Source organism: Pseudophryne corroboree (assembly GCF_028390025.1).
Source record: "Pseudophryne corroboree isolate aPseCor3 chromosome 3 unlocalized genomic scaffold, aPseCor3.hap2 SUPER_3_unloc_100, whole genome shotgun sequence".
Taxonomy (NCBI): domain Eukaryota; kingdom Metazoa; phylum Chordata; class Amphibia; order Anura; family Myobatrachidae; genus Pseudophryne; species Pseudophryne corroboree.
The window spans coordinates 113,196-141,011 of record NW_026967495.1 but is presented as its reverse complement, the minus strand read 5'-3'; the positions used below and the strand labels follow the sequence as shown (position 1 = coordinate 141,011).

The following is a 27,816-nucleotide window of genomic DNA, read 5'->3' as shown; positions in this document are numbered from 1 at the left end:
CTGAGGACATGTATGGCAATATCCATCACATAGGGCGGTGCTGTGGGCGGGGTGTAGGAGGGGAGGGCCAGTCACCAGGAAGCAGCCTGTGCCAATCATTTCCAACTTCCGGCCTGAGCGTTCCACCTTACTTCCGGATTGTGCGTTCCACATACAGGAAGTGAGTTTTCATCGACTGCTTGCAGCTTCCCAGTGTCCGTGGAGATCAGGTAATGGCGTCTTACTATACAGGGGGAGCAGCCTGTGGTGCCCTGATATTATTACTATACAGGGGGAGCAGCCTGTGGTGTCCTGATATTATACAGGGGGAGCAGCCTGTGGTGTACAGATGTTATTATTATTAATATACAGGAGGAGCTGCCTGTGGTGCCTGTTATTATAATACATGGGGAGCAGCCTGTGATGTCCTTTTTTATACAGGGGGAGCAGCTTGTGGTGTCCTATTATTATTATACAGGGTGAGCAGCCCGTGGTGCCTGTTATTATTAACCTGGAGGAGCAGCCATTGGTGTCCTGTTATTGTTATAATACAGGAGCAGCCTGTAGTGTCCTGTTATTATTATTATTATTATACAGGGGGAGCAGCCTGTGGTGCACATACTGATGTCACTGGTGATACAAGGTTGTTACACATGGGGGGCGGTATACACACATAGGGGGCGGTATATACACATGGGGGGATGATATACACACATTGGGGGCAGTATACACAGGGGGCGGTATACACACATGGGGGAATGGTATACACACATAGGGGGGTGGTATACACAGGGGGCAGTATACACACATGGGGGGTGGTATACAACCATAGGGGAATGGTATACACACATAGAGGAATGGTATACACACATAGGGGAATGGTATACACACATAGGGAAATGGTATACACACATAGGGGGGCGGTATATACACATAGGGGGGCGGTATATACACATAGTAGGTTGGTATACACACATAGTGGGCGGTATACACACATAGGGGGAACGGTATATACACATAGGGGGCGGTATATACACATAGGGGGACGGTATACACATAGGGGGGCGGTGTACATACACACATGGGGGGCGGCGTACCACATGGGGGAAGTGTTCACACATGGGGAATGGTGTACACACATGGGGGGTGGCGTACACACATATGGGGTGTTTTACACACAAACGAGGACAGTATACACACATAGGGGGGTGGTATTTACACATAGGGGGTGGTATTTACACATAGGGGGGTGGTATTTACACATAGGGGGGTGGTATTTACACATAGGGGGGTGGTATTTACACATTGGGGGGCGGTATTTACACATTGGGGGGCGGTATTTACACATTGGGGGGCGGTATTTACACATTGGGGGGCGGTATACACACATTGGGGGGCGGTATTTACACGTGGGGGGGCGGTATACACACGTAGGGGGGGCGGTATACACACATAGGGGAGACAGTATACACACAGTATACCCCCCTCACCTGCCGCCCCCTTCTATCCCCCTCACCTGCCGCCCCCTGCCTGTACCCTTCTGTCCTCCTCACCTGCCGCCCCCCTCCCTGTCCCCTTCTATCCCCCTCACCTGCCGCCCCCTGCCTGTCCACTTCTGTCCCCCTCACCTGCCGCCCCCTGCCTGTCCCCTTCTATCCCCCTCACCTGCCGCCCCCTGCCTGTCCACTTCTGTCCCCCTCACCTGCCGCCCCCTGCCTGTCCACTTCTGTCCCCCTCACCTGCCGCCCCCTGCCTGTCCACTTCTGTCCCCCTCACCTGCCGCCCCCTGCCTGTCCCCTTCTATCCCCTTCACCTGCCGCCCCCTGCTTGTCCCTCTCTATCCCCCTCACCTGCCGTCCCCTGCCTGTCCACTTCTGTCCCCCTCACCTGCCGCCCCCTGTCTGTCCACTTCTGTCCCCTTCACCTGCCGCCCCCTGCCTGTCCCCTTCTATCCCCCTCACCTGCTGCCCCCTGCCTGTCCCCTTCTGTCCTCCTCACCTGCCGTCCCTTGCCTATCCCCTTCTATCCCCCTCACCTGCCGCCCCCTGCCTGTCCCCTTCTATCCCCCTCACCTGCCGTCCCCGCCTATCCCCTTCTATCACCATCACCTGCCGCCCCCTGCCTGTCCCTCTCTATCCCCATCACCTGCCGCCCCCTGCCTGTTCCCTTCTATCCCCCTCACCTGCCGCCCCCTGCCTGTCCTTTTCTATCCCCCTCACCTGCCGCCCCCTGCCTGTCCCCTTCTACCACCCTCTCCTGCAATAACTTTTCTCTAGCATCCATAAGGGATATTGGGGACAGAATTAGTACCATGGGGTATAGACGGGTCCAAAAGAGTAAGTGCACTTTAAATTTCTTCACTGTGTGTGCTGGCTCCTCCCCTCTATGCCCCTCCCACAGCTCAGTTTAGATAAAGTGCCCTCAGGAGAGGATGCTCACTCTGCAGCTCCAGAGTTTTCCTTCATTTTTATTTCTAACTTTTAATGATTTCGGTATGCTGTTTGGGCAACAGTATACCTGCACCGTGGGAGTTAGGGGGGGGACGGTCACTGGCCTCCTGAGGTGCAGAGCCTCCTCTCCGCTGCAGGACCACCGTCCTGAGTGGCTGTTTGTTCAGCGGGGCATGAAGCCTTGGCTGCCACAGCATTCCGCACACCCCTAACACTGCCTGAAGGTGATCGTCAGAGGTGAGTACCAACCGGGGGCCCCGCTGGGGGGGGGCTATAGCCCCTGCGTGAGACTGGCTAAACACAGGTGAACCAAGCATTTATGTGAGGTTGTACATACATAAGGAGACATGGCCAGTATAAATATTAAACAGTAGCTCCGGCGCCATGGCGGGGGGTGGAGCTACATTAGAGCGGGCTCAGCTGCATATGGGCGCCTTCCTCTGCATGAGCTGCAGCAGCCTCCACATCTCCTCCAGAACTGCCCCTGTATACTCTGGTACCGAGTATAGGGGGGGGGGGGGGGGGGGGGGAGGGCCGCTATCATTGTGCACAATAATCCCCTGTGGGGTTTTATAAAGAATCTCACTGTGGTTACACAGATATAACAACCACTGACAGCCTCACTGGGGCCGGTCACCATTGGGTGCGCTGGAGTCCTCTCTTCTCTGTCTCCTCACATGCAATAGGGCAGGCTTGTCATATATCATATCAGGCTGTATTGTGTGTGTATATTGTACTGTTTTCTACTACACTAAGGTAAAACAGAAGTCTTGCAGTGTGTGTAATGCCAGGTTCTCTCCTAGCACATCCAGCTCAATATCATGTGAGCAGTGTAGTCAGTCATCTCATGCTGATACTAATGTGGGGGAGAATACAGAGTTCCCCTGGTTGGGGGCTATAAAACTATGATGTCTGACATGTCATCTCAGCTCACTGCAACTGCAAACAAGACACAAGAACTGCAACAAGCAGTGGCTAGCCTTACTGCTAAGCGTCCCTCCCTGCCTGCTTCACAGAAACCTGCTCTACCAGCACTACTATCAGATGATACTGATGATGATGATGTACAGGATGATGGGGATGATGGAGATCCCGTATGTGGGGATCCCACCATGATTCAGGGTATCGAACCCCTCATATTGGCTATTAGGGAGGTGTTAAAGCTCCCCCTGGGGGATGCAAGTACTCAGCAGTCATTTTTCCTCCCTCAAAAGGAACCAAAAGTCACATTCTCTGATTCCACGGAATTGGATGATTTATTTAAACTAGCCTGGAAGAATCCAGATAAAAAATATCAGGTGACGAAAGTGTTTCTGAATACCTTCCCCTCTGCCCCTGAAGGCAGAAAATTCTGCGAAGAATCCCCAGCCATTGACGTCTCAGTCTCTCGCCTTTCTAAAAAGGCGGTGCTCCCTGCTCCGGGCTCCCTTACGGTGAAGGACCCGGCAGATAGGAAGATAGAGACCACTCTAAAATCTATTTACATTGCTGCAGGCGTAGCACAAAGGCCGGTCGTTGCTGGATGACACATGCAATCCATTCCTGGGCTAGTCAAATAAAGGAAGGTCTCCCGGGTAATATGACCTTAGTCAACACTGTTGCCTTACTGACTCACATTCAGGACACGGCAAGAGTCCTCTGTGACTCCTTATAAGAGATTGGCACTGTTAGTGCTAGGACCACGGCTATGGGTGTGTCTGCACACAGAGCCATATGGTTACGTCAGTGGATTGCTGATGCTGACTCGAAACATAATGTGGAATCTCTTCCCTTCACAGGTGAATGGCTCTTTGGAGGTAACCTGGACACCTGGATTTTGAAGGCTACTGCCGGGAAATCCACGTTTCTCCCTTCGGGGGGCCCCTCCTGCTAGACGTTCCTTTCCTGGAACCGTCTCCGTGGCTTCTGTTTCTGGGCATGCTACTGGATACTGTAGCACAGAAAGTATTCCTCCCAGTGGACAAGGCGAGTACACTCCAAGAAATGATTCGCATGGTACTCAGAGCTGCTCGAGCCTCCGTCCATCTTTGCATAAAATTGTTGGGAAAGATGGTGGCCTCCTACGAGGCGATACAGTACGGAAAGTTCCATGCAAGCCCCTTCCAATTGGACATCCTGAACAAATGGTCCGGTTCCCATCTTCAGATGCACCGGATGATTTGGCTGTCACCCCGGGCCAGGATTTCACTCCTGTGGTGGACACAGTCTTCCAAACTCTTGGAAGGCCGGAACTTCGGGATTCAGGTCTGGATCCTCATGACAGATGCGAGTCTACGAGGATGGGGAGCTATCACCCAAGGGGCGCAGTTCCAGGGCAAGTGGTCTGCCCAGGAGGCCCTGCTTCCAATCAACATTCTGGAACTTCGGCCTATCCACAACGCCTCTGCTTCAGGCGTCTCCTCTACTAAGGCATCAGGCGATCCAGGTGCAGTCGGACAACGCCACGGCGGTGGCGTACATCAACAAGGAGGGGCAAAAAGCAGGGCCTGCATGTGAGAAGTGTCAAGAATACTCCTCTGGGCACAAAAAACATGCAAGAGCGCTGTCCATAGTCTTCATTCCGGGAGTGGACAACTGGGAGGCGGACTTCCTAAGCCACCACGACCTCCACCCGGGGGAGTGGGGACTACACCCTCAGGAGTTTCAACTGATCATTGACAGGTGGGGTTGCCCACAGATCGACTTGATGGCCTCTCGTCTCAACAAGAAGCTTTGCTGCTATTGCTCACGAACCAGGGACCCTCAGACGAATGCAGTGGATGCGCTGACTTCGCATTGGCCTTACCAGCTGGTCTACCTGTTTCCTCCGATTCCTCTGATCCCATGTATGCTCAAGCAGATCAGACATCAAATAGTGGAAGCAATCTTGATTGCCCCGGATGGGCCCCAAAGAGCGTGGTACACGGCTCTTCAGGACATGTCCGTACAGGACCCTTGGCCTCTACCACTAAGAAGGGATCTTCTTCAACAAGGACCGTTCGTCTACCCGGACTTAAGGCGGCTTAGTTTGATGACATGGAAGTTGAGCGGAACATCCTAGCTTACAAACGGCTTTCCAAAGGGTCATTGCCACTATGGTACAAGCCAGAAAACCTGTGACATCAAAACACTATCATCATATCTGGCGGAGATATGTCTCTTGGTGCGAAGGACGCACATATCCCTATGCGGAATTCCACTTAGGAAGGTTCCTGCATTTCCTGCAGGCTGGAGTGGATGAGGGCTTACGTCTGGGATCCATTAAGGTCCAGATTTCAACTCTTTCCATCTTCTTCCAGAAGAAGTTGGCTCTCTTGCCGGAAGTTCAGACCTTCTTGCAAGGGGTGCTTCATATACAACCTCCCTTTGTGCCCCCTACGGCACCTTGGGATCTAGATGTTATGTTACGTTTTCTACAGTCCTCCTGGTTTGAACCTCTGGTGATGGTAGAAGACAAGTACCTCATATGGAAGATGGTGATGTTACTGGCCCTGGCTTCTGCTAGGCATGTCTCAGAATTGGGGGCCTTGTCGTGCAAAAGTCCATACTTGGTCTTTTATGAGAACAGAGCGGAGCCCAGGACTAGACAGCAGTGCCTGCCGAAGGTGGTCTCCGCGTTTCACTTGAATCAACCTATTGTGATTCTGTCAAGTTCTGGCACTGCTTCTATTCCAGATGCATTGGAAGACGGATTCCTTGTTGTTGCTGTATGGTGCACAGAGAAAGGGTTGTCCTGCTTCAAAGCAGTCCATTGCTCGTTGGATTAAGCTTAATATCTAACAGGCTTATATGTCAGCAGCCTTACCGGCTCCACAGTCTCTGAAGGCCCATTCTACTAGATCGGTGGGTTCTTCCTGGGCGGCTGCCCGTGGAGTCTCGGCCCTACAACTATGCCAAGCTGCTACCTGGTCGGGGACAAACACCTCCCACAATCTCATTATCTATTAATGGCACTACTCTCTCCTCTATCCCCCAAGTGCGCTGTCTTGTAGTAATCCTTGAATCCTCCCCCTCCTTCACACCACACATTCAGCACGTCTCACAAACCTGCCATTTCCATCTCAAAAACATTTCCAGGCTCCGACCCTTTCTCACCCAGAATGCTACTAAGACCCTCATCTACTCACTCGTCATCTCCAGATTGGACTACTGTAATCTCCTTTCTGGCATCTCTGACATACGCCACTACCCACTCCAATCTATCCTCAGTGCTGCTGCCCATCTCATCTTCCTCACCAAACGTACTACATCCACATCCCCTCTCATGCAGGACCTTCACTGGCTCCCCTTCAGAATTAAATTCAAGCTTCTCACAGTCAAAGCCCTCACCCACTCTTCTCCATCTTGTATCTCTGACCTCATCTCTCTGTACACTCCCACCTGTCCTCTTCTCTCCGCTAATGCACGCTGCCTCTCCGGCCAACTGGTTACCTCCTCCCAGTCCTACCTATTTCTCTGACGTCCTAGTGGATGCTGGGTACTCCGTAAGGACCATGGGATATAGACGGGCTCCGCAGGAGCCTGGGCACTCTAAAGAAAGATTAGGTACTATATCTGGTGTGCACTGGCTCCTCCCTCTATGCCCCTCCTCCAGACCTCAGTTAGTATCTGTGCCTGGCCAGAGCTGGATGCACCCTAGGGGCTCTCCTGAGCTTCTAGAAAAAGAAAGTTTTGTTAGGTTTTTTATTTTCAGTGAGATCTGCTGGCAACAGACTCACTGCTTTGTGGGACAGAGGGGAGAGAAGCGAACCTACCTGCTTGCAGCTAGCTTGTGCTTCTTAGGCTACTGGACACCATTATCTCCAGAGGGATCGAACACAGGCCCAGCCTCGGTCGTCCGGTCCCAGAGCCGTGCCGCCGTCCCCCTTGCAGAGCCAGAAGAACGAAGAGAAGTGGAAAAATCGACGGCTGAAGACTTCTGTCTTCATTCCGGTAGCGCACAGCACTGCAGCTGTGCGCCATTGCTCCCTCTGCACACCACACACTCCGGTCACTGATGGGTGCAGGGCGCTGGGGGGGGCGCCCTGGGCAGCAATTAGAGTACCTTACCATGGCTAAAAGCACATAATACAGTCTAATAAACTGTATATGTGCATAATCCCCCGCCATAAACTATATGAAAAAAGCGGGAGAAGTCCGCCGAAAAAGGGGCGGGGCTATCTCCCTCAGCACACCGGCACCATTTTCTCTTCACAGCTCCGCTGGAAGGACGCTCCCCAGACTCTCCCCTGTAGTCTACATTACAACAAGGGTAAAAAAGAGAGGGGGGGCACATAAATTTAGGCGCAAATTGTGTTATAGCAGCTATTGGGAAAAATCACTCAGTATAGTGTGCATCCCTGTGATATATAGCGCTGTGGTGTGTGCTGGCATACTCTCTCTCTGTCTCCCCTAAGGACTTAGTGGGGTCCTGTCCTCAGTCAGAGCATTCCCTGTGTGTGTGCGGTGTGTCGGTACGGCTGTGTCGACATGTTTGATGAGGAGGCTTATGTGGAGGCGGAGCAGGTGCCAATAAGTGTGATGTCACCCCCTGCGGGGCTGACACCAGGGTGGGTGGACATGTGGAAGGTATTCATGACAGTGTCAGTTCCTTGCATAAAAGATTTGACGACATAACCGCTGTGGGACAGCCGGCTTCTCAGCCAGGGCCTGCCCAGGCGTCTCAAAGGCCATCAGGGGCTCAAAAACGCCCGCTACCTCAGATGGCAGACACAGATGTCGTCACGGAGTCCGACTCCAGTGTCGACGAGGACGAGACTAATGTACATTCCACTAGGGCCATCCGATGCATGATTACGGCAATGAAAGATGTGTTGCACATTTCTGACATTAACCCAGGTACCACTAAAAAGGGTATAATGTTTGGGGAGAAAAAGCAGCCGGTGGTTTTTCCCACTTCAGATGAGTTGAATGAGGTGTGTGAAGAAGCGTGGGCTTCCCCCGATAAGAAACTAGTGATTTCAAAAAAATTGCTAATGGCGTACCCTTTCCCGCCAGAGGACAGGTTACGGTGGGAGACATCCCCTAGGGTGGATAAGGCGCTCACACGCTTGTCAAAAAAGGTGGCACTGCCGTCTCAGGATACGGCCGCCTTAAAGTAGCCTGCAGATAGAAAGCAGGAAGCTATCCTGAAGTCTGTATATACACACTCAGGTACTATATTGAGACCTGCAATTGCGTCAGCTTGGATGTGCAGTGCTGCCGCAGCGTGGTCTGATACCCTGTCAGATAATATTGATACCCTCGACAGGGATACGATTTTGCTAACCATAGAGCATATTAAAGACGTCGTCTTATATATGAGAGATGCACAGAGGGATATTTGACGGCTGGCATCTAGAATTAATGCAATGTCCATTTCTGCCAGGAGAGTGTTATGGACTCGGCAGTGGACAGGTGATGCTGATTCTAAAAGGCACATGGGGGATCAGTACTAAATGCCGCCGGACGGAATCCCGGCGGTCGAAATACCGACGCCGGAATCCCGACCACACAATCCCGACAGGGGTGGCGAGCGGAACGCAGCCCCTTGCGGGCTCGCTCGCCACGCTACGGGCACGGTGCCTCGCTACGCTCGGCACACTATTATGTTCTCCCTCTATGGGTGTCGTGGACACCCACGGAGGGAGAATATGTCGGGATTGTGGCGGTCGGGATTCCGGCGTCGGTATTTCGACCGCCGGGATTCCGGCCGGCGGCATATTGACCGCATCCCGCACATGGAGGTTTTGCCTTACAAGGGTGAGGAATTGTTTGGGGATGGTCTCTCGGACCTCGTATCCACAGCAACAGCTGGGAAGTCGACATTTTTCCCTCAGGTTTCCTCACAGCCTAAGAAAGCACCGTACTATCAAGTACAGTCCTTTCGGCCCCAGAAAGGCAAGCGGGTCAGAGGCGCTTCCTTCCTGCCCAGAGGCAAGGGAAGAGGGAAAAAGCTGCACCAGGCAGGAACAAAAATCCTCCCCCGCTTCCTCTAAGTCCACCGCATGACGCTGGGGCTCCACAGGCGGAGCCAGGTGCGGTGGGGGCGCGTCTCCGGAACTTCAACGACCAGTGGGTTCGCTCACAGGTGGATCCCTGGGTTCTGCAAGTAGTATCACAGGGATACAAGCTAGAGTTCGAGGCGACTCCCCCTCGCCGTTACCTCAAATCAGCCTTGCCTGCTGCTCTCGGAGAAAGGGAGGTAGTATTGGCGGCTATTCACAAGCTGTATCTTCAGCAGGTGATAATCAAGGTACCCTCCTTCAACAGGGACGGGGTTACTATTCCACAATGTTTGTGGTACCGAAACCAGACGGTTCGGTGAGACCCATTCTAAATTTGAAATCCATGAACATTTATATAAGAAAGTTCAAGTTCAAGATGGAATCGCTCAGGGCGGTTATTGCAAGCCTGGAAGAGGGGGATTTTATGGTGTCATGGGACATCAAGGATGCTTACCTGCATGTCCCCATTTATCCACCCCACCAGGAGTACCTCAGGTTTGTGGTACAGGACTGTCATTACCAATTCCAGACGCTGCCGTTTGGTCTGTCCACGGCACCGCAGGTATTTACCAAGGTAATGGCCAAAATGATGATGCTCCTCCGAAAGAAAGGAGTCATAATTATCCCGTACTTGGACGATCTCCTCATAAAGGCGAGGTCCAAAGAGCAGTTGCTAGTCAGCGTAGCACTATCTCAGGAAGTGCTGCATCAGCACGGCTGGATTCTGAATATCCCAAAATCACAGCTGATTCCTGCGAAGCGTCTGCTGTTCTTGGGCATGATTCTGGACACAGAACAGAAGAAGGTGTTTCTCCCAGAAGAGAAAACCCAGGACTTATCGTCTCTGGTCAGGGACCTCCTGAAACCAAAGCAGGTCTCGGTGCGTCACTGCACGCGAGTCCTGGGAAAGATGGTAGCTTCTTACGAAGCAATTCCTTTCGGCAGATTCCATGCAAAAATCTTTCAGTGGGATCTGTTGGACAAGTGGTCCGGATCGCATCTCCAGATGCATCGGTTGATCACCCTGTCCCCAAGGGCCAGGGTGTCTCTGCTGTGGTGGCTGCAGAGTGCTCATCTGCTCGAAGGCCGCAGATTCGGCATACAGGACTGGGTCCTGGTGACCACGGATGCAAGCCTCCGAGGTTGGGGGGCAGTCACCCAGGGAAGAAACTTCCAAGGACAATGGTCGAGTCAGGAAACTTCCCTACACATAAATATTCTGGAACTAAGGGCCATTTACAACGCCCTGAGTCAAGCAGAACCCCTGCTTCAAAACCAACCAGTTCTGATTCAGTCAGACAATATCACAGCGGTCGCCCATGTAAACCGACAGGGCGGCAAAAGAAGCAGGGTGGCAATGGCAGAAGCCACAAGGATTCTTCGATGGGCGGAGAATCACGTGATAGCACTGGCAGCAGTGTTCATTCCGGGTGTGGACAACTGGGAAGCAGACTTCCTCAGCAGGCACGACCTACACCCGGGAGAGTGGGGACTTCATCCAGAAGTTTTCAAGATGATTGTACACCGATGGGAAAGACCACAGGTGGACATGATGGCGTCCCGCCTAAACAAAAAGCTAAAAAGATATTGCGCCAGGTCAAGGGACCCTCAGGCGATAGCTGTGGACGCTCTGGTGACGCCGTGGGTGTACCAGTCGGTGTATGTGTTCCCTCCTCTTCCTCTCATACCCAAGGTGCTGAGGATAGTAAGAAAGAGAGGAGTAAGGACAATACTCATCGTTCCGGATTGGCCAAGAAGATCTTAGTACCCAGAACTACAAGCAATGATCTCAGAGGACCCATGGCCTCTGCCTCTCAGACAGGACCTACTACAGCAGGGGCCCTGTCTGTTCCAAGACTTACCTCGGCTGCGTTTGACGGCATGGCGGTTGAACGCCGGATCCTAGCGGAGAAGGGCATTCCAGATGAAGTCATTCCTACCCTAATAAAAGCTGGGAAGGATGTTACAGCAAAACATTATCATCGCATATGGCGAAAATATGTTATTTGGTGTGAGGCCAGAAAGGCCCCAACGGAAGAATTCCAGCTGGGTCGATTTCTGCACTTCCTACAAGCAGGAGTGACTATGGGCCTAAAATTGGGTTCCATAAAAGTCCAGATTTCGGCCCTGTCTATTTTCTTTCAAAAAGAACTGGCTTCACTGCCTGAAGTTCAGACGTTTGTTAAGGGAGTGCTGCATATTCAGTCCCCTTTTGTGCCTCCAGTTGCACCTTGGGATCTCAACGTGGTGTTGGATTTCCTAAAATCACATTGGTTTGAACCACTTAAGACCGTGGAGTTAAAATATCTCACGTGGAAGGTGGTCATGCTGTTGGCCTTGGCGTCGGCCAGGCGGATGTCAGAGTTAGCGGCTTTGTCGTGTAAAAGCCCATATCTGATTTTCCATATGGACAGGGCAGAACTGAGGACTCGTCCCCAGTTTCTCCCTAAGGTGGTATCAGCGTTTCACTTGAACCAACCTATTGTGGTGCCTGCGGCTACTCGAGACTTGGAGGATTCCAAGTTATTGGACGTAGTCAGGGCCCTGAAAATATATGTTTCCAGAACGGCTAGAGTCAGAAAGACTGACTCGCTATTTATCCTGCATGCACCCACCAAGCTGGGTGCTCCTGCTTCGAAGCAGACAATTGCTCGCTGGATCTGTAGCACGATTCAACTTGCACATTCCGTGGCTGGACTGCCGCATCCTAAATCTGTGAAAGCCCATTCCACAAGGAAGGTGGGCTCTTCTTGGGTGGCTGCCTGAGGGGTCTCGGCTTTACAACTTTGCAGAGCTGCTACTTGGTCGGGTTCAAACACTTTTGCAAAATTCTACAAGTTTGATACCCTGGCTGAGGAGGACCTTGAGTTTGCTCATTCGGTGCTGCAGAGTCATCCGCACTCTCCCGCCCGTTTGGGAGCTTTGGTATAATCCCCATGGTCCTTACGGAGTACCCAGCATCCACTAGGACGTCAGAGAAAATAAGAATTTACACACCGGTAATTCTATTTCTCGTAGTCCGTAGTGGATGCTGGGAGCCCGTCCCACGTGCGGACTCTCTGCAATACATGTATATAGTTATTGCGTAACTAAAGGGTTTTGTTATGAGCCATCTGTTAATGAGGCTCATTTGTTGTTCATACTGTTAACTGGGTATAGTTATCACAAGTTGTACGGTGTGATTGGTGTGGCTGGTATGAGTCTTACCCTGGATTCCAAATCCTTTCCTAGTAATGTCAGCTCTTCCGGGCACAGTTTCCCTAACTGAGGTCTGGAGGAGGGGCATAGAGGGAGGAGCCAGTGCACACCAGATATAGTACCTAATCTTTCTTTAGAGTGCCCAGTCTCCTGCGGAGCCCGTCTATACCCCATGGTCCTTATGGAGTACCCAGCATCCACTACGGACTACGAGAAATAGAATTACCGGTGAGTAAATTCTTATTTTTTCACGTGCTCTCCCCATCTCACTCTCCATCTCTCTACAAAACTTCAAATGGGCTCTCAAGGCCCACTTCTTCACCAACCCCAGTCAATTGTCCTCCTAACCCTCTTATCCGCACTCAGTCTTCCGCTTCAATGTCACCCTGGTCTGTTAGCTCTATCTACAGTAATAATACAGAGACTTGACTGGGGAGGTGAGGGGATCTGGGAGCGTCACAGTGACATCACATATCTATAGTAATAATACAGGGACATCTGGGGAGGTGAGGGTATCTGGCAGTATTTACAGTGATATTGATGCCTCCCCAATTTCGCAGGGTTGCACAGTAGTGAAGAAGACATCTGGTGAGTGTGAGACACCCAGCAGCCATCCCCGTGTGTCAGGAGGACTGAGCAGAACCCAGAGCCCCATCACGGTGCCTCCACCTCACTCACTGATACATGAGAGGCACAGTGACCAGAAGATCCTGGAACTCACCAACTAGATCATTCACTGTTGACTGGAGAGGTGACTGCTGGGAATGGGGCATTATACAGTAACACCGGGGGATGTGTCTGGGTGATGACTGGAGAGGTGACTGCTGGGAATGGGACATTATACAGTAACACAAGGGGACGTGTCTGGGTGATGACTGGAGAGGTGACTGCTGGGAATGGGACATTGTACAGTAACACCGGGGGATGTGTCTGGGTGATGACTGGAGAGGTGACTGCTGGGAATGGGACATTATACAGTAACACCAGGGGATGTATCTGGGTGATGACTGGAGAGGTGACTGCTGGGAATGGGACATTGTACAGTAACACCGGGGGATGTGTCTGGGTGATGACTGGAGAGGTGACTGCTGGGAATGGGACATTATACAGTAACACCAGGGGATGTGTCTGGGTGATGACTGGTGAGGTGACTGCTGGGAATGGGACATTATACAGTAACACCTGGGGATGTATCTGGGTGATGACTGGAGAGGTGACTGCTGGGAATGGGATATTATACAGTAACACCAGGGGATGTGTCTGGGTGATGACTGGAGAGGTGACTGCTGGGAATGGAGCATTATACAGTAACACCAGGGGACGTGTCTGGGTGATGACTGGAGAGGTGACTGCTGGGAATGGGACATTATACAGTAACACCGGGGGATGTGTCTGGGTGATGACTGGTGAGGTGACTGCTGGGAATGGGACATTATACAGTAACACCGGGGGATGTGTCTGGGTGATGACTGGAGAGGTGACCGCTGGGAATGGGGCATTGTACAGTAACACAGGGGATGTGTCTGCGTGATGACTGTGTCACTGTGTGTGTCAGGTGCCTATAAGGTGTCAGGATGTCACTGTCTATGTCTCCATGCAGGAGGAGGAGTGTATAGAGGAACACAGGGGTCTGTACAAGGACGTGATGATGGAGAATCACCGGCCCCTCACATCACTGGGTAAGAGGAGACTGTCATGTATTGTACAGGGGAGAGCAGGTATGGGGGCCCCTATATACACACATCACCTGATAATCACATATATACACTGTACTCAGTCACTGTGTGTCTCCTACAGATGGGCCCAGTAACAGAGATACCCCAGAGAGATGTCCCCGTCCTCTGTATTCCCAGGATTGTACAGAGGAGAATCACAGGATCCCACAGGAGGATCAGGTAGGTGGGATTTAGGGTCTCCCCAATATACCAAAGTGACTGTCACTGTATGATCTGTAGAGAAGTTGTGTGTCTTATACACTGATATTATAATGTTTCACCTCATTTTAATCTGACTGAATGCAAATGTCATTATAGTGTTGTGGTTTTTTTTTGGTTTTTTTCTAGGTAGAACGTCTGTCTGATTTTAAAACAGAATATATAGAGGTAGAAGAAGAGACGTATGTGACTGATATAAAGGCAGAAGATATAGAGGGAGAAGAAGAGACATATGTGACTGATATAAAGGCAGAAGATATAGAGGGAGAAGAAGAGACGTATGTGACTGATATAAAGGCAGAATATATAGAGGGAGAAGAAGAGAAGTATGTGACTGCTATAAAGGCAGAAGATATAGAGGAAGAAGAAGAGACGTATGTGACTGATATAAAGGCAGAAGAGGAAATCCCTACAGATATTAGCACAGGTGAGTAATAAACACTTATTACAGAAAAGAGTCACATATTCTCCTTCCTCAGTCAGTACAAACTAATGAGGAATATGTATTTTCCCAGTGGGGGGAGTCAGGAGGCATCAGCCCCTATTATACTCCTGCTCTCCCCCTCACATCATGTCACTGTGTGTTACCAGTCCAGAGATCTGACCAGTCTCCTCCCCACACTCTCTGGTGTATATCATACATCAGGAGCCATCAGCCTCTATTATACTCCTGCTCCCCCCCTCACATCATGTCACTGTGTGTTACCAGCCCAGAGATCTGACCAGTCTCCTCCCCACACTCTCTGGTGTATCTCATACATCAGGAGCCATCAGCTCCTATTATACGCCTGCTCCCCCCTTCACATCATGCCACTGTGTGTTACCAGACCAGATATCTGAGCAGTCTCCTCCCCACACTCTCTGGTGTATCTCATACATCTGGAACCATCCGCCCCTATTATACTCCTGCTCTCCCCCTCACATCATGTCACTGTGTGTTACCAGCCCAGAGATCTGACCAGTCTCCTCCCCACACTCTCTGGTGTATCTCATACATCAGGAGACATCAGCTCCTATTATACTCCTGCTCTCCCCCTCACATCATGTCACTGTGTGTTACCAGCCCAGAGATCTGACCAGTCTCCTCCCCACACTCTCTGGTGTATCTCATACATCTGGAACCATCCACCCCTATTATACTCCTGCTCTCCCCCTCACATCATGTCACTGTGTGTTACCAGCCCAGAGATCTGACCAGTCTCCTCCCCACACTCTCTGGTGTATCTCATACATCAGGAGCCATCAGCCCCTATTATACTCCTGCTCTCCCCCTCACATCATGTCACTGTGTGTTACCAGCCCAGAGATCTGACCAGTCTCCTCCCCACACTCTCTGGTGTATCTCATACATCAGGAGCCATCAGCCCCTATTATACTCCTGCTCTCCTCCTCACATCATGTCACTGTGTGTTACCAGATGATAGTATAAGGTATATAGTTATGGGAAAAGAAGCGTCACATAAATGTCCTGTAAGTCAGAGCAGTATGGACAGTAGATAAATGTTTCCATCAGTAGTTACTGGAGAAGCGTCTCCGAGTATTCTCAGACAGCGGGTGTGCCAGGAAAGCAATGGGATGGTGGTAGAGGTGGGAAAACAGGATTTTGATACCTAACTGTAAATCCTTTTCTCTTAGTCCGTAGAGGATGCTGGGGTCCATTTCATTACCATGGGGTATAGATGGTTCCGCAGGAGCCATGGGCACTCTTAATACGGTGTGAACTGGCTTCTCCCTCTATGCCCCTCCTCCAGATCTCAGTTATAGGAACTGTGCCCAGGGAGACGGACATTTCGATGAAAGGATTTACTTTAAAATTAGTGGTGAGATACATACCAACTCACACCCCAACAATGCCACACACATGGCATTCAACATAACACACGCCAACTGGCATGAACCAATGGCAGCAACATGCTGAAACTAAGATAACACAACTTGTGTAACTCTAATAACTAAACTGCACGTAAAGTGCACACTGGGACGGGCGCCCAGCATCCTCTACGGACTAGGAGAAAAGGATTTACCGGTAGGTATCAAAATCCTGTTTTCTCATACGTCCTAGAGGATGCTGGGGTCCACTTCATGACCGTGGGGTTTATACCAAAGCTCCAGTACGGGCGGGAGAGTGCGGATGACCCTGCAGCACCAATTGACCGAACTTGAGGTCTTCATCGGCCAAGGTGTCAAACTTGTAGAATTTTGCAAATGTGTTTGACCCTGACCAAGTAGCTGCTCAGCAAAGTTGTAATGCCGAGACGACCCGGGCAGCCGCCCAGGATGATCCCACATTCCTATTAGAATGGGCCTTCACCAACGTCTGTAACGGCAATCCAGCCGTAAATTGAGCTTGCTGAATCGTACCTCTGATCCAGCGCGCAATAGTCTGCTTGGAAGCAGGACACCCAATCTTGTTGGGAGCATAGAGGACAAACAGCCTCTGTTTTCCGTATTCTAGCTGTTCTAGTGACATAAATCTTCAAAGCCCTAACCACATCTAGAGACTTTGACTCAGTGAACGTGTCAGTAACTACTGGCACCACAATAGGTTGGTTTATGTGGAAAGATTAAACCACTTTTGGAAGAAAATGCTGACGAGTTCTCAACTCTGCCCTATCTTCATGGAAGATCAGGTAAGGGCTCTTGTGAGACAAGGCCCCCAATTCAGACACCTGCCTTGTGGATGCCAATGCCAAAAGCATCACCACTTTCCAAGTGAGTAACTTCAACTCTATCTCTTGTAGAGACTCAAACCAATCCGATTGAAGGAACTGCAACACCATATTAATGTTCCATGGTGCCACAGGAGGCACAAATGGAGGCTGGATGTGCAGAACCCCTTTCACAAAGGTCTGACCCTCTGGAAGAGAGGCCAATTGTTTTTTGGAAAAACACTGACAAGGCCAAAATCTGCACCTTGATCGATCCCAATCGGAAGCCAACACCACACCAGCCTGCAGAAAATGGAGAAAACGTCCCAACTGGAACTCTTCCGTAGGAGCCTTCTTGGACTCACACCAAGATACATATTTTCTCCAAATACGGTGGTAATGTTACGATGTGACTTCCTTGGGAATACCCTTTTGGGCTAGGATCCTGCGCTCAACAGCCATGCCATCAAACGTAGCTGCCGTAAGTCTTGATACACGCACGGCCCCTGCTGCAGCAGGTCCTCAGAAAGAGGCAGAGGATTGTCTATGAGCAACTCCTGAAGATCTGGGTACCAAGCCCTCCTTGGCCAGTCTGGGGCAATGAAGATAGCTCGAACTCTTGTTCTTCTTATGATCCTAAGCACTTTTGGGCTCAGCGGATGTGGAGGGAAGACATACACCGACCGGAAAACCCACTGGGCCACTAGCGCATCCACCGCTACTGCTTGTGGGTCTCTCGACCTGGAACAATATCTCTGAAGTTTCTTGTTGAGACGAGATGCCATCATGTCTACTTGAGGAACTCCCCAAAGACTTGTCACCTCTGTGAAGACTTCTTGGTGGAGGCCCCATTCTCCTGGATGGAGATCGGGTCTGCTGAGAAAGTCTGCTTCCCAATTGTATACTCCCGGAATGAAAATTGCAGACAGAGCCTTTAGATGTCTTTCTGCCCAGTGGAGGATCTTCGTCACCTCTGCCATTGCCGCTCTGCTTTTCGTTCCGCCTTGCCTGTTTATTTACGCGACTGCTGCTACATTGTCCGACTGCATCTGCACGGGATGATCTTGAAGAAGATGTACCACTTGTTGAAGGCCGTTGTAAATGGCTCTCAATTCTAGCACGTTTATGTGAAGGCAGGCTTCCTGACTTGACCATTTTCCTTGGAAGCTTTCTCTTTGTGTGACAGCTCCCCTGCCTCGGAGACTTGCATCCGTGGTTACCAGGCGTATAAACCTGGTTTATTTACAGGACTAAAAAGCTTATACTTTAAACACACTTAATACACTTTAATGTTGAGCCGCTGCGGCCGCAGTAATTAACCTTTCACCTTTATATTATTTACAAACCTTATGTACACAAAGTCGCTCAGTGTACGCACTCTGCGTATGTACGCCGAAAGGGCGTAGGGACTACACAGTTTGCGTACACAGGCCTATACGCTGTTAGCACAATGCAGCAGCCCGAGTGGCTGTAATACACTTTAAACCTTAGCAAGAAAATGGAACACGACACCAATTGTAGTTCAAAACTAGGTTGGGGTCTAACCCACCAATGGTTCTTTACTTGCAGGGGGTAACAATATAAACAATACAATACAATAGAATAATGGCTACAGTCAATGGTACATACTTGTTTGGTTTTCGCCTGCGCTTCCCAGTCTGGTCCTCAGTCATCAGGGTAGATGACCTTAAGAGTCTGTGTGTGACCAGGCATGCAGCTGGCTCTTTTATACAATCTTCCAAAACCTAACACAATGGATACGGTAATCTCTTTGTCCATTGGACACAGGGATGGTCATTTACAGTACAGGAGATGTCATAGGTTGGTTTGAATAGGTGGGCGATGTCCGTTCCAGTTGCACTTGCAGATGGTCTCCTCTGGATTCCAGCCGCATAACAAATGCACAGTAAACACAGTTTATATTTATATTCTGCTCCTGCGCATAACTATTCGCAGGAGCTTGCGATCTTCTGCAAACCAACACCGGAATATTGTCCTTAAATATACCGTACAGCTGGATACCAAACAACACCTTATAACCTAGTTCTGTCCCCTCCTATCCTGTAAAGGTGAATCCCTTTGTTCTGATACCATTTAAACTGTTGTAACTTGCTGGTGTGATGCAGGGAGACTATGTGTACATTGTGCACTATTTGGATTAAATATGTAATGTGTTTTTATGGCTTTTCCATGCGAATACAAACACTACCATAAATACTCATACCACGCGCTAATGCGCAGAACCGCAGGAGCGACCATACGCAAATTGCGAATATGTGCAAGCACAGCAGAATAAGTACGCGCACGGAGGCCATCTGTGTGTAGTTTGTACGTGATGTGTGTATTGCAATATTTTTCGACTTCGACAGGAGCCAGTCCTGGATCCCGAACCTGCGTCGCTCTAGTAGGTGAGAGCTGTGTAGCCACCACAGGAGTGAAATCCTGGCTTTCGATGACATGATTATCTTTCTGTGCATGTGTAGGTTGGAAACCGACCACTTGTCCAATAGGTCCCACTGTAAAACTCTGGCATAGAACCTGACAAACTGTATGGCCTCGTAGGCCGCCACCATTTTCCCCAACAACCGAATGCACTGATGGATCGACACACTTGTTGGTTTCAATATCTGTTTTACCATTATCTGGATTTCCAGAGCCTTTTCCAGCGGAAGAAAAACTCTCTGAACTTCTGTGTCCAGGATCATCCCGAGAAAAGACAATCTTGTTGTCGGTTTCAACTGTGACTTCCGATAATTTATGACCCAACCGTGTTGTTGGAGTATGGACAGGGAGAGTGTGATGTTTTGTAACAACTGCTCCCTGGATCTCGCCTTTATCAGGAGATCGTCTAGATAAGGAATTATATTGACTCCTTTTTTACGCAGTAGAACCATAATATCCGCCATCACCTTGGTGAATACCCTCGGCGCCGTGGAGAGACTGAAAGGTAATGTCTGGAATTGGTAATGGCAATCCTGAACCGCGAATCTCAGATAAGCCAGGTGAGGAGGATAAATGGGAACATGCAGGTAAGCATCCTTTATGTCTACAGACACCATGTAATCCCCCTCCTCCAGACTGGAAATCACTGCCCTCATTGATTCCATTTTGAACCTGAATTGTTTCAAGTAGAGTTTCAGATTTTTTAGGTTTAGGATCGGTCTGACCGAGCCATCCAGCTTCGGAACTACAAAAAGGCTTGAATAAAACCCCTCTCCTTGTTGTGACAAAGGTACCAGGACTATGACCTGATCCTGACATAATTTTTGGATTGCCGCTGTTACTGCCTCTCTTTCTGGGAGAGAAGCTGGCACGGTCGATTTGAAAAATCGTCAAGGGGGGACGTCCTGAATCTCCAGCTTGTATCCCTGGGACACTATTTTGCAACACCCAGGGATCCAGGCCAGACAGAATCCAACCTTGGCTGAACAGTTTGAGACGTGCGCCCACCCGAGCTGCCTCCCGCAAGGGAGCCCCAGCGTCATGCTGAAGATTTAGCAGGGGTAGACTTCTGCTCCTGGGAACCTGAAGCTACTGTGGACTTTTTTCCCCTACCTGCAAAGAAGGGGGAACCTCTCGCTTTTTTGTATTTATTGGGCCTAAAGGACTGCATGTGAGAATGATATGTCTTTTTTGCCAGTGCCGGTGCAGAGGGCAAAAATGTCGACTTACCTGCGGTAGCCGCCGAGACGAACGCATCCAGTCCATCGTCAAATAAGGCCTCACCTTTATACGGGAGAGCCTCCATATGTCTTTTGGAATCTGCATCCGCGTTCCACTGGCGAATCCACAACGCCTGCCTAGCCGATACTGCTATGGTAGCGGCCTGTGAACTTAAGAGTCCAATATCTTTCATTGCTTCTAGCATGTATGCGGCAGCGTCTTTGATATTCCCTAACTTAAGGAGTATCTCATCCTTATCAATCGTGTCAATTTCTGATGACACGCTTTCTGGCCATTTTTCAATAGCGCGACTCACCCACGCGCAAGCTATTGTGGGCCTGAGCAGCGTACCATTGGCAACATAAATGGATTTCAATGTAGTTTCCATCTTTCGGTCTGCCGGCTCCTTTAGTGAAACCGTTCCAGGTGCAGGGAGAATTACCTTCTTTGTCAACCTGGACAGTGCACTGTCTAACACAGGGGGTGACTCCCATTTATTCCTGTCCTCTACCGGGAAAGGATAAGCTATCTGTATTCTCTTGGGATTTACCCACATCCCTTCAAAGAGAGTACTAAGCTCGTGGGAAGGAGGTAAAGTGACCTTGGATTTCTTTTCTTTATAGAAATAAGCCTTCTCCTGAGGTACAGGAGCGGCTTCCATGACTTCCAGAACTTCCCTTATAGCCACAATCATATATTGTATATTTTTTGCCAATTTATGATCTATATTCCTGGAGTCACTATCGTCGACACAGGAATCGGTGTCCGTGTCGGTATCAGTATTCACAATATTCGCAAATGGTCTCTAATGTGACCCAGAGGGGTCGCCTGCGGATGGAAGAACAGAGCCCTGAAAAATCACATCTTCCACAGATTTTCTCCAGCACTCATCATGAGATTCAGACTTATCTAATCTCCTATTGATATGATGCATACTATTACGTATTTCTTTCACCCAGGCAGGCTCTTGGTATGTCGGCAGAGCCACCACATTACCACTCTGTGTCCCTAAAATGGCTTCCTCCGGGGAAGAACTCCCTGCCTCAGACATGTCACACACTTGTACAACACACACACAGACACACTGGGATTTATAGGGGACAGACCCACAGTAAAATCTGTCAGAGGGACACAGTTTAGGAGCAGCCAGTTCACAACCCCAGCGCCAGTATCTAATGCCTGTGAACACAGAATGCCCACTGACATGCAGCGCTTTTACACAGTAAACACACTTGTAATGCACTAAAATCGCTTGTGCCCCCCTTATTTACACCCTAAATACTTATAGTCAGAAATGAAGGAGGACCAGCGTTGTCTCTGCAGCCTGAGGAGAGAGAGAAAATGGCGCTGACCAGTGTGCTGGCTGCCTGAGAAAGAAGCTCCGCCCCCACAATGGCACGTTTTTACCTCAGAGACTTTGTTTAATATTTATACTGGAGGGGGTAGGGCTGTGCCTTGGCATTTTATGCCTCCATTTTTGCCAGTTTTTATAGGTATTTTGCTACCCAGGGCGCCCCCCTGCTTCCCTGCACCCTGCAGTGCATGTGTGTGTGGGCAGCAATGGCGCGCTGTACCTCAGCCATCACTTTACTTGATAAAAGATCTGTCTTCTCATACTCACCTGACTTCTGGCTCTGTGAGGGGGGTGATGGCGGGCTGTTGGAGTGAGCATCTAGGCACGGCTAGCGTTCAGTACCCTTCAGGAGCTAATGGTGTCCTGTCAGCCAGAAGCAGAGCCATGAAACTCTTCAGGAAGTTGGTTCTACTTCTCTCCCCTCAGTCCCACGAAGCAGGTTGGCTGTTGCCAGCAGTTCTCCCTGAAAATAAAAAAACCTAACATAAGTCTTTTCAGAGAAACTCAGTAGAGCTCCTCAGAGTGCATCCAGTCGGCCTGGGCACATTTCTAAAACTGAGGTCTGGAGGAGGGCATAGAGGGAGGAGCCATTTCACACCCATTGAAGAGTCTTAAGAGTGCCCATGGCTCCTGTGGAACCATCTATACCCCATGGTCATGAAGTGGACCCCAGCATCCTCTAGGACGTATGAGAAAGCTGATATATTGTGTAGAGAGAGTCACCTCACGTGTTCCATGTATCAGGCTAGGAGTATACAGTGGCCGAATAGCTGACACTGAGGCAGGATGTTCCAAGGGACTGGTCCCTACATCAGGAAGTCTTCCAGCTACTGATAGAAAGATTTGGGCTTCTTCAAGTATACATTATGGCAACAGCTCATGTCATCTGTAGTAATCCCACATGATCCCTCAGTGTTAGTTATACTCCAGTCCAATCATCCTAATTTAAAAAAAAAAATAATATTATTGTACACGCACATTTACAATTAAGTGTCCCAGAGAGTCATCTTCTCCTATTGTTTACAAGATTAATATTGTTACAGAAAATGTCACATTTCCATAATGTATTTTATTTCCAGCAGATGGACACACAAGCAGGAATATCTCAGAAGGACATCTAATGTTATCCCCGGATTGTGACATAAAAGATAATGACAGTAGACAGGATTCTCCAGGAGATAACCTCATTACCCCAATTATACATCCAGCTCTATCAGCTGATCCCCCTGATCCTGGGAAATGTTCTCCTGATCACTCTGATATTGGTGCATCTGTTACAGCTCTGAGAGTAGATGCAGTGTTTCCCTGTTCTGTAGATGCCAAGTGTTTTACACAGAACACAAAGTGTATTACCCATCAGCCAGCTAAGGCAGGTGAGAGGCCACTGATATGTTCTGAGTGTGGGAAATGTTTTATATGTAAGTCACGTCTTGTTAGACATGAGAGAAGTCACACAGGTGAAAAACCATTTCCATGTTCTGAGTGTGGGAAATGTTTTATAGATAAGTCACAACTTGTTAGACATGTGAAAGGCCATACAGGTGATAGGCCATTTCCATGTTCTGAGTGTGGGAAATGTTTTATATGTAAGTCACGTCTTGTTAGACATGAGAGAAGTCACACAGGTGAAAAACCATTTCCATGTTCTGAGTGTGGGAAATGTTTTATAGATAAGTCACATCTTGTTAGACATGAGAGAAGTCACACAGGTGAAAAACTATTTCCATGTTCTGAGTGTGGGAAATGTTTTGTACAGAAATCAGATCTTGTTATACATGAGAGAAGTCACACAGGTGAGAAACCATTTCCATGTTCTGAGTGTGGGAAATGTTTTATACAAAAATCAGATCTTTTTAAACATGAGAGATGTCATAGAGGTGAAAAACCATTTCCATGTTCTGAGTGTGGGAAATGTTTTATAGATAAGTCACAACTTGTTATACATCAGAGAAGTCACACAGGTGAGAAACCATTTCCATGTTCTGAGTGTGGGAAATGTTTTACACAGAAATCACATCTTGTTAGACATGAGAGAAGTCACACGTATTCTGAGTTTGAGAAGTAAATCAGCTTTGTTTCACATAATAGACATCACACAGTTGAGGAACCTTTGTTATCTCAACATCACCATGCCATGCAATGTTCCTCAAGGTCCTGCCCTATCTCCTATGCTTTTTGCAATATACATGCTGCTACTGAGTGAAACAATCAGATGTCATGCCCTGGTCTACCACTGCTATGCCGATGACCTCTCTATTGCTCTGTGTACTCGGAAACCAATACCAATCCTAAGTGGCTGTCTAGCTGAGCTCCAGGTGTGGGTGATACCAGTTGGCTGTGACTCAGTTGTGGTGAAACGTCCTTATGATAGAGTCTCACCTACAAAGGACAGGGCTACAGTGTTACCAACCAACATGGGGGAAGCTTTCTGTCTGACCTCTCATTACACAACGTATCCTGATCCCGGCTCTATGTGACCTCTCACATCTATCACTTGTGTCACATTACATCTTATACCTGTAGTTTTATGTTTCTGTTGTTTCCCTGTTACCTGTTCTGTAAGATCACCTGCTCTCATTGTGTGGATGGGGGAGGGGGGTCACTTTCTTGCAGGAGTAGTAGTTTCTGGAACTGGATCACCCAGAGGAGTGTGGGAGTACCAGTCTGGGGTGATGGAGTGTGGGAGTACCAGCCTGGAGGTGACCGGAGTGTGGGAGTACCAGCCTGGAGGTGATGGAGTATGAGAGTACCAGCCTGGAGGTGACGGAGTGTGGGAGTACTAGCCTGGGGTGACGGAGTGTGGGAGTACCAGCCTGGAGGTGACGGAGTGTGGGAGTACCAGCCTGGAGGTGACGGAGTGTGGGAGTACCAGCCTGGAGGTGACCGGAGTGTGGGAGTACCAGCCTGGAGGTGACGGTGTGGGAGTACCAGCCTGGAGGTGACGGAGTGTGGGAGTACTAGCCTGGGGTGACGGAGTGTGGGAGTACCAGCCTGGAGGTGACGGAGTGTGGGAGTACCATCCTGGGGTGACAGGGGTAAGTGCCTATTACCTAATGATAGGGATACGGTCTGACTGTCACGTTCCTGGTACACACCTCCGCTCTGCCTAATAATGAGTGACACTTTACATATGGGCAGGTGTGCCAGTGTCGCCCCACGTCTGTATCTCACAGGCTGTCACATAAGCCCCTATATCTGTTGTAGATGCAGTAATCAGCCTGGGGCATAATTATATATATATATATATATATATATATATATCTGCTCTGTGTGTGACACCCGGCCTATACACATAGAAACACTCTCTAATGTCTTACTATCCTTCTGAAGATATGGCCTCCAGAACTGGACACAGTATTATGGATTAGCGCTTACCAATGACCCATACAGTGTCATTCTGCTGCTGATTCCTCTCCCAATGCAGCCATGCATCTGACTAGCTTTCCTCCATTGCTGTGTTACATTGCTTACCTGCCTTTATATCACCTGACATAGTGACTCCTAGATCCCTTTCCCCCTCAGTAGTTCCCAGTATAGAGCCATTAATAATATATTTATTATTTGGATATTTGAGAACCAAGTGCATGATTTAGCATTTTTCGGTATGTAAACTGTAATTGCCGCACTCTTGACCATTCCTCTGGTCTACCTAGATCCTCAATCATTTGTTTTACCCCTCCTGGTGTGTCTACCCTGTTGCATACCTTTGTGTCATCTGCAAAAAGGCATACTTTCCATTTAATGCCATTTGCAATGTCACCAATAAAGATAGTAAAGAGCACTGGTCCAAGTACAGATCCCTGGGGTACTCCACTGGTAACATTTCCCTCCTGTGACTGCACTCCATTTACTACAACTCTCTGTTTTCTATCCTGCAACCAGGTTCCTATCCATTCAACAATCTTAGTATCCAATCCCAAGCTTTTGAGTTTATTTAGCAGTCTGCGATGTGGGACAGTGTGAAAGCCTTACTAAAGTCTAGATAAGCTATATCCACGGCTCCACCTTTATCCATCACTTTAGTCACACAGAAACGTCAGTAAGATTTGTGTGACATGATCTCCCCCCAGTGACTCCATGCTATGTGGGATCCTGTAAATTGCTGGATTTTAGATAATCTACAACTCTTTCTTATGAGTGTTTCCACCAATGTCCCTACTACTGATGTAAGACTCGCTGGTCTGTAGTTGTTGCCTCTTCCTGGCTTCCACTTTTGTTTTTATAATAATTTTTATTGATGAACATAACATCATTATATAATACATTGCACAGTGACAGGAGTTACACAGTTACAGAGTCATGTGATAAGGAAATGCAGATACATAAGAACAAGACTCCGAGCAATAACCGGAGTCAGAGTATAGTATACATTAGAGGAAACTAGCTGTGTAATAAGGTACAGAGTCATGTGACAGGGAAATGCGGATACATAAGAACAAGACTCTGAGCAGTAACCAGAGTCAGAGTATAGTATACATTAGAGGACGCTAGCTGTGTAATAAGGTACAGAGTCATGTGACAGGAAATGCGGATACATAAGAACAAGACTCTGAGCAGTAACCAGAGTCAGAGTATAGTATACATTAGAGGAAACTAGCTGTGTAATAAGGTACAGAGTCATGTGACAGGGAGATGCAGATACATAAGAACAAGACTCCGAGCAGTAACCGGAGTCAGAGTATAGTATACATTAGAGGAAACTAGCTGTGTAATAAGGTACAGAGTCATGTGACAGGAAATGCAGATACATAAGAACAAGACTCCGAGCAGTAACCGGAGTCAGAGTATAGTATACATTAGAGGAAACTAGCTGTGTAATAAGGTACAGAGTCATGTGACAGGGAGATGCAGATACATAAGAACAAGACTCCGAGCAGTAACCGGAGTCAGAGTATAGTATACATTAGAGGAAACTAGCTGTGTAATAAGGTACAGAGTCATGTGACAGGGAGATGCAGATACATAAGAACAAGACTCCGAGCAGTAACCGGAGTCAGAGTATAGTATACATTAGAGGAAACTAGCTGTGTAATAAGGTACAGAGTCATGTGACAGGGAGATGCAGATACATAAGAACAAGACTCCGAGCAGTAACCGGAGTCAGAGTATAGTATACATTAGAGGAAACTAGCTGTGTAATAAGGTACAGAGTCATGTGACAGGGAGATGCAGATACATAAGAACAAGACTCCGAGCAGTAACCGGAGTCAGAGTATAGTATACATTAGAGGAAACTAGCTGTGTATTAAGGTGTACCTGTGTAACAGCCAGATTGTACCATGAGGGGAACTGAAAGCTTTGTCTAAGTGTTTTACCTCAGATGGTAATGTGTGAATAAAGGGTAAACGTGTCCAAAAACATTTCCTCCCGACCTTCTTTGTTACTTGATGTATGTGTCCAATCCATATAAAATAGATGAGTCTGGGTGTAAATAGAGAAAATGAAGGAGCGTAATGTGCGATCAGTTTTTTGCTGCACCCGCAATCTTACATAATAATAGTTTATTACCACTAGTTGTCTGATGTATCGATATGTATTATTCAGACTGAAATGTCCTTTATTACAAATATCAAGCAAAGTATTAAAATAAAGGAATATGTGAAAAGATATGAAAAATAAAGTGAA

At 48.8% G+C, this 27,816-nt stretch overlaps 1 protein-coding gene across 3 annotated transcripts; it reads left to right on the top strand.

Moving 5' to 3' along the window:
- The first annotated feature begins 160 nt into the window (after positions 1-160).
- On the top strand, positions 161-27,816 carry LOC134983244 (zinc finger protein OZF-like). 3 transcript variants are annotated; one of them, XM_063948973.1, is made up of 6 exons: positions 161-209; positions 13,153-13,343; positions 14,193-14,271; positions 14,390-14,491; positions 14,660-14,953; positions 23,274-27,816. In XM_063948973.1, exons 3-6 carry the CDS (start codon positions 14,238-14,240, stop codon positions 24,254-24,256), a joined length of 1,413 nt encoding a protein of 470 aa, XP_063805043.1. In that variant the 5' UTR covers positions 161-209; positions 13,153-13,343; positions 14,193-14,237; the 3' UTR covers positions 24,257-27,816. The 3 variants fall into 3 exon arrangements, with proteins under 3 accessions (XP_063805043.1, XP_063805041.1, XP_063805042.1); XM_063948971.1 differs by having other exon boundaries at positions 23,271-27,816; XM_063948972.1 differs by lacking the exon at positions 161-209 and adding an exon at positions 2,508-2,666 and having other exon boundaries at positions 23,271-27,816.

Bases quoted from the DNA above. Each gene is read 5' to 3' on its own strand.
- LOC134983244 (XM_063948971.1), top strand. From the start codon at position 14,238: ATGATGGAGAATCACCGGCCCCTCACATCACTGG. The intron at 14,272-14,389 runs GTAAGAGGAGAC...TGTCTCCTACAG, and splicing joins CCGGCCCCTCACATCACTGG to ATGGGCCCAGTAACAGAGAT. The intron at 14,954-23,270 runs GTGAGTAATAAA...TTTTATTTCCAG, and splicing joins CCCTACAGATATTAGCACAG to CAGATGGACACACAAGCAGG.